This window comes from Agrilus planipennis, unplaced genomic scaffold, assembly GCF_000699045.2.
Source record: "Agrilus planipennis isolate EAB-ADULT unplaced genomic scaffold, Apla_2.0 scaffold16, whole genome shotgun sequence".
Classification (NCBI taxonomy): Eukaryota; Metazoa; Arthropoda; class Insecta; order Coleoptera; family Buprestidae; genus Agrilus; species Agrilus planipennis.
In genome coordinates this window covers 1134782-1141620 of record NW_020438946.1, presented here as the reverse complement: position 1 = coordinate 1141620, position 6839 = coordinate 1134782, and the positions used below count along the sequence as shown (strand labels likewise).

Sequence of the window (6839 nt, the reverse complement as noted above, 5' to 3'; positions counted from 1 at the left end):
CCGGTCACTCCAAAATTTTTTAGACGGTAAAACCTTCACCTCAAATGAGGAGGTCAAAAACCTCCTCGATCAGTTTTTTGCCAGCAAAGACCAAAAATTTTATGAGCGTGGAATTATGCTACTACCAGAAAGATGGCAAAAGGTGTTGGACCAGAACGGTCAATATATAATTTAATAAAGTATTTGTTTATTATACGAAAACTGTCTTTCATTTCCACAAAAAAAAACGAAATGACTTTCCAAACAACCCTATACTTTTAAACTTAAGGATTAATTTTTTGTGTTTGCTATTTTCGTATATTATAGGTACCTATTTTACACAATTATTTACTTTCTGACTTATTTCGCTCGTACTTTTCTATCTTTCCGTTGCTTCAAGACCAAATACTTTTTACAAATTTTGTTAATTTCCTGTTGGCATTCAGTTAAGCTCGTTGACGTATCTCTAACCTGGTTCCTCAGGTCCTCGTTTTCAGAATGGCATTTATTTATTTCCTTCCCTTTCGTGTCCAAGACTTTCAACAGACCTTCGTAGTTAGCCAAAAGTTCTTCGTATCTGTAATAGAATCGATTTAAGGCTTACATTAGTCAGCAAAATATAATTTTCGGCATCAACTACGTTTACTTATATTGCAAATTCACCATGCTAACCGTCGAATAAGAACAATCCATGTTCGAACGGGACGTTGTTCTTGACGACGTTTGGTCGCCATATCTCTGCTGTAAAACGTCTATAACAAAAATGTTCCGTATAATATACGATAATATATACCCTTTTTCTGGATAAATTGATACTTATTTAAATAATATAAAAACCTAAGTCACGTATGTTGCAAGTGCACATGTGCTTTTTGTAAAACGTCAAATAAAGGAAGACCTTACTTAACAGAAACATCAGAAATAAAAAAAATAATAATAGACTAACGATAAGTAACATTAACCCGCCAAGGAAAGTTATGGTTTCCGTAAGTTTTTCTCTATTTTTATTGATTTTTCTAGGCAATGTCCTTGTTTTTCATTCAATTCTCAACTATGTTCGTGACTCCATAACTTTATCTTCCCCTGCAGTATTAAATAAACCAAATTTTATTGAAGTTTTGGTAGGTATTTTGTAAGAGTTAATTTAATTTGATTAATCCTACTGTAGTAATTAATTTGTCTAAATTAAGTACATATTGCACAATCGCTAGAGAGTATAAATAATCATCAACGTCATCATCGTCATCATAGGGTCATCAGTCCTAAAACTGTTTGGACACGCACTTTTACTCTTGTATCCTGAGGTAATTTTCGCATTTCCCTAAAACTAGAACATCCTATATCCCCAACTATTTGTGAAAACTAATCTAATGTAGTAATATCTGGATTAATTACTTTGACGATAACATTAGGTATAATTTAAATTAACGCTGGTAACATAAACATGGTGGCTTTACAGATTTTTACAAATCGAATTCGGTGACGTTTCCAGGTTTTCCAGAAATATGATTAAAAAATTTCTTGACTAGGACGAGTTAGATAGTTAGATAGTTAGAGATAGTAATAAGGTTATTACTACTTTTGGTGCGTTGAAAGTAAAGTTTTAGAATGCAACGGATGTTGCGCGCGCACAACCAACGAAACTTCGACAGTATGAAGTTTGCAGTGTGGCTGCAAGATAGCAAGGAGTTAGAGATAATATAAAAACATGAAGAATTAGATTTTCGATATTTAAAAAGTTAGATGGAGAGTACGGCTCTGTGTGGGTGGGCACTACGGAAATGAAGAAGTTAGAAACAGGATGCTAAAAAGAAAAAGATCCCTGGAAGAGGGGAACTTTCACCCATTTTAAATCATTTCCAAGAATGAATAGTTGAATTTTCAAAAAATTTTACTGAAAACGTTATCTACACGTTCCATTATACTTACTCATTAGTTGTTTATTTTCCTTTTTGGCATCTTCTAACTGAGAAGACAATATCTGATTTTTCATACTATCAGTTTGTATTTTTAGAAATATTTTTTTATCATTTTGATTTGCCTCCAGTATGTTGTCTTCTAATTCCTTTACAAGACTCGTTACAGCTTTGATTTTAGATTTTAGTATTTGAGAGTCATAGTCCTGCAAGTAACAATTACTAAACTGCCTAAAATTCGTAATGTTACGACATAATATACTGTCATACATTGTTATTACTACATTTAGAATGTGCAGTTGTGATATTGCAAAACTTCACCGTTTCCTTTTTGTTACGGTTTTCCAAATCTTCCGTTTTACGGTTGGAAAGATCGGTACCCTCTGCATTCTTCTCCTTTTGGTTTTCCCCGAGCATTTAGAACAAGGAACATTTGAAACTTCGCATCCAATTGGAGAATTTGTTTTCTTGAAGGTTATACGTTTGACAAACTACATTCGTAATAGATGTTGAAAATGTCACGTAATTCATTAAATGCTTTAAGCAATCTTCGATTTAATAGTAATAGTATAAAATAATAATTTGATTAATGGCGATTTATTTCGAGGGATAAATCTAACGACACTCCACTATGGAGATTGCAAAAGAAAACGGTACATCTACATAATTTATTTATGTTGAAACAAATCGAATCGAACCCTATAATTACCTACCGTCCACCTACAGAAATTACCTCGTAAATGAAATACACGCAACNAATTTTAATTTTTAAAAAATCACACCGACGTATCGCGTTGTTACAAGGAAATTGGGTTTACATAGTAGAAAAGAGATATACCCCAGGGGAAACGTTGGTGCGGTGTTTTAATAATTGAAAAAAGAATTTTAACCCTTCTTGACTTTGATTTTTACACATTTAATGAATACTTAACACAATAAAATATAGTTTTTATAACATGGAAATCGAGTTAAAAACAAAAGAACCAAACCAATCACTAGGAAGGCCTTTAAACTCAATTTACTATACCTAGTATTAATTCAAGTATTGAATTTTTCTATGTTTGTTTCAGATACCTAAAATAAAGTCAATCTTCATCTGTGATACTATCATTTTACATCATACCTACTTATTGTAATTTTAGTTTTCGCTTATATAAAGAATATGAAATATATATATTTAGTATTCATTCTGTTATTCTTATTTTGCTCTTATTTCTCATAAAAACAGGCTAGTTAATTAACAATACAATTACAATTGCGATTGTGTAATTACAACCTTATATTACAAAAACTACAATCACAATTTCAGGTTAGAACCTACAAATACCATTTGTTGTATTAATAAACTGTCTTAAAATTTCGGTGCTATTAGAAAGATTTTCATAAATGTACACGTACCTACTTCAAAAAGGAAATATGACAATTAACGGAAGTTAATCTAAAGCAATTGTTTCATTTATTGTGATTTCATTTGAGCATGAAACTTTTAAAAAAAGAAAGTTCTAAAGAATACATAAATTGTGTTTCTGAGAGCTTCATTATATCATTTTCAGCTACCTGGTTACCTATGTAGATCAATTTGTAAACACTTTGCGAAAATTTTTGAAATTTATGAAAAATAATCTAGAAAATTCTATGTTCAAAGACAAAGTCATCACCTTCAAAACTTCATAATAACGTAGGTACCTATACCAGAACACACATTCGTTGTAGGTATTCTACCAGCTATGACTAATCACTTTTGCTATTAATAGATTACAACAATATAAAATGGTATTCATAATCCATAAATCAAATGAAATCAATGGGAAAATTGAAAATTGTTACCTCTGGACCGCCTGCAGATTTCCAACCTAAAAAAAAGGAGAAAAAACAATTAGTAACTGTACAAACAAAATTTTTTACTATAAAACAATGTGTTTTTAAGCAATACATAGCATCATCTACAAAAAATGCTTACAGAAATGCTCCCGACATTTTGAAAATTTCCGTTGAAGTAACCACCCACATAATTTTCTACTCACAGAAACTTTCGCGCACCCTAAACTTACACCTTAATAAAAACACTATACAGTAATTACATTATGCAATTAAAATTAACATTTTGCACCCGAAAATAACTAATAAGTATTTCATTATCAGCACTACCGGCATTCGTCCAACCGTCAGAACCACGCGTAAGTACTACACTGAAAACTGCAATTCGCATCATCGCAAACTAACGCGTAGGAATCGGTGGAATCTACGCATATAACGTTTTTAAATTTGAATTAGTTATGTCACTGGCTCTGACCTGGACAAAATGTAGTACCTTTAAAATAAATAAAAATTAATTTGCATATTATCTATAAAATAATTTTTAATAAACTGCTAAAATTTAAACTATTGTAGCAGACATTTGTGTCCTAAAAATAGTTTTAATTATAAAACAATTTCCTGTCAACAGGTAGGTACATAAACTATTTAAAAATTTGTTTTTAAGATATGCTTTATTGATTCTTCCCGAATGTGTGCTTTTTTTATCTCTTATTTAATACGTAAATATTAAAAAGGTAAATAAATAAGATCGGTGTTAGTGACCTAGTGGGCTCCACTAAGTTTTTTTATTTTTAATGGGAATCGTTTGAATGATGCTTAATGTAGATTTATTTCGGTTAAATAATAACGTATAATATGTATTATACAACTGATATTGCAATTGTTTTATGCATTATAATCATTATTAACCAAGCAAGTGATATCTCGTAAAAAAAGGTGTTGAAGACATTGGAAAGTTTAAACTTATGCATTTTGAAGCAGCCAAAAAAAGATAATCGCAGGTATGATGGATAATACATTTTCTTCAAATTTTTAATTTACTTTGCGTTTTATTTATATACCTTATTGATAAGATTACCTGTTATTAATAGGAATAGGAAACACATTTTTATTTCGTATTCCCGAAAATTCAAATTAATACTCATACCTATACATCATTAAAAAACTTTCATAAAAATGAATTTATATTCTGTGACAGATCTTGGACATTCGGTGCTCGATGTGCATGTGTCTTTGGTGACTCTTTTCAAAACAAAAGACAAACTATAAAATTCGTCAAATTTTACAAAAAGTGTCACTGGCGCGGAGACACATGGATATGTAAAGAGCGAAATTTCGAAAACTGGTTAGAAAAGATCCGAAATTACGAATCATTTTCTTCGATTACGTAAAAACCCTTTTCGTCAAAAACATATCACCTTACAACACCTTTCCGGGCCTTTATATCACACAAACTAAAATTGGATTGAATTGCTGTAAAAAGCAAAATTTTCGGCATTCATATTTGAAAATTGGTTAATATGTTACCGGAAATATGAATCATTTTCTTCACTTTCGTGAAAACACATTTTCGTCGAAACACATGTAAACTTACAACACTTTGTCGCACCTTTATATCAAACAAATTTGAATTGGGTTTAACTACTGTAAAAAGCCAAAATTCCAAATTCAAAGATGGATAAAAAGGAGCTAAAGTTATGAATAATTTTCTTTGACTTAGCAAAACACATATCACTTCACTACACCTTACATATATCCTACAAATTAAAATTGAACCACTGTAAAGAGCGAAATTTTACGCTTTCGCCGAATTTGAAAATTAGTTAGTCTAAAATATCAATAATTTTCTTCGATTTAGCGAAAACGTATTTTCGTCAAAACGCATGTCAACTTACTGCACTTTGCCACACTTTTACATCAAACAAATTTAAATTGAATTGAATCATTGTAAAAAGTAAAAATTTGTAAATTGACAAATGGTTAAAAAAGATCTGAAATTAGGAATAATTTTCTTTGACTTGTTAGCAAGAACGAATTTTCGTCAAAACACATATGTCACTTTATACCCTACAAGTTAGAGCAAAATTTGGACGTCCAAATTTGAAAATTGGTTAGCCGAAAATATGAATCAATTTCTTCTTCTGTTGATGCTCATTTTGGTCAAAATACAACATACAAATTAAAATTGGTTTGAACCCAGTGACGAATTTTGGACATTCGCAGCCTCGTGTGTAACTTTTTTCATAAAAAATCAAATTCAAACTATATAATTCCTAAATGGTAATTTTACAATATACAGGGCAATCTGTGTAACCCGAGATAGAATGGCAAGTAATTATAAAGGTCATTTATTAACAACGCTAATTAAAAAGTCATTCATCTTTCTCCAAAATACCACGTAATTCATCAGAATTGCTTGAATACCTCGATTCTTTCGTTTTCCTTTTTAACTTGTTCCTTAAATAATTCACTTCTTGTCGAAGTAAAAGATTTTCGTGTTGAAAATTGTTTGAGCGTCGAATCTAGAAGAAACATTCAATTCTCATAATTAAACATTTGTATATATCTATGATTAACTGAGAAGTATTTATAGATTTTAATTTTAAAATTATTTTAATGATATAACGAGAAATTGGTTCTAGTAAGTACCTCGTTTAAAAGCAGCGCTTTTTCAGGATTTTTAGTTTTTCTTAACTCTTCCTCATACTCCTTGTCTTGTTCCAAACTGAATTTGTTAAGCATTTCGACCAAATTATCATGAGCTAATCGCAATGCCTTGCACTCCTCTTTCAATTCGTTTATCTAATTAATTTAATACCAAAATTAACGATTTTAAATAAATCAAAACTAAATACAGTGTAAACTCTTTATAACGTCACTCGATTTAACGACAAACTCCTTAAAACGTCGAAATTGTTTGACTTTGGTTGGTTTACGTTGTTTTCTATACAATATTACACTCTATATAGCGTCACGCTCACTCTGTTTAACGACAACAATGCGGCATTATAAATCATTAAGCAGTACTTTCTAAGTTGCCGAAATAGATAAGAACTGCAGCTGTGTACGTTGTTGAAGAAGACGATCCTGTCCCTCCACCAAGCATCAAACAAGCACTTGATGCAG

General features: G+C 30.8%; 1 protein-coding gene across 1 annotated transcript; it reads right to left on the bottom strand.

Annotated features, from left to right (window-relative positions):
* Window positions 1-333: 333 nt before the first annotated feature.
* Window positions 334-2354, bottom strand: LOC108744652. The gene is made up of 4 exons (XM_018480518.2): window positions 2166-2354; window positions 1909-2101; window positions 626-731; window positions 334-556 (listed from the first exon to the last, which is right to left on the bottom strand). Exons 1-4 carry the CDS (start codon window positions 2310-2312, stop codon window positions 340-342), a joined length of 663 nt encoding a protein of 220 aa, XP_018336020.2. The 5' UTR covers window positions 2313-2354; the 3' UTR covers window positions 334-339.
* Between the last annotated feature and the right edge of the window lie 4485 nt (window positions 2355-6839).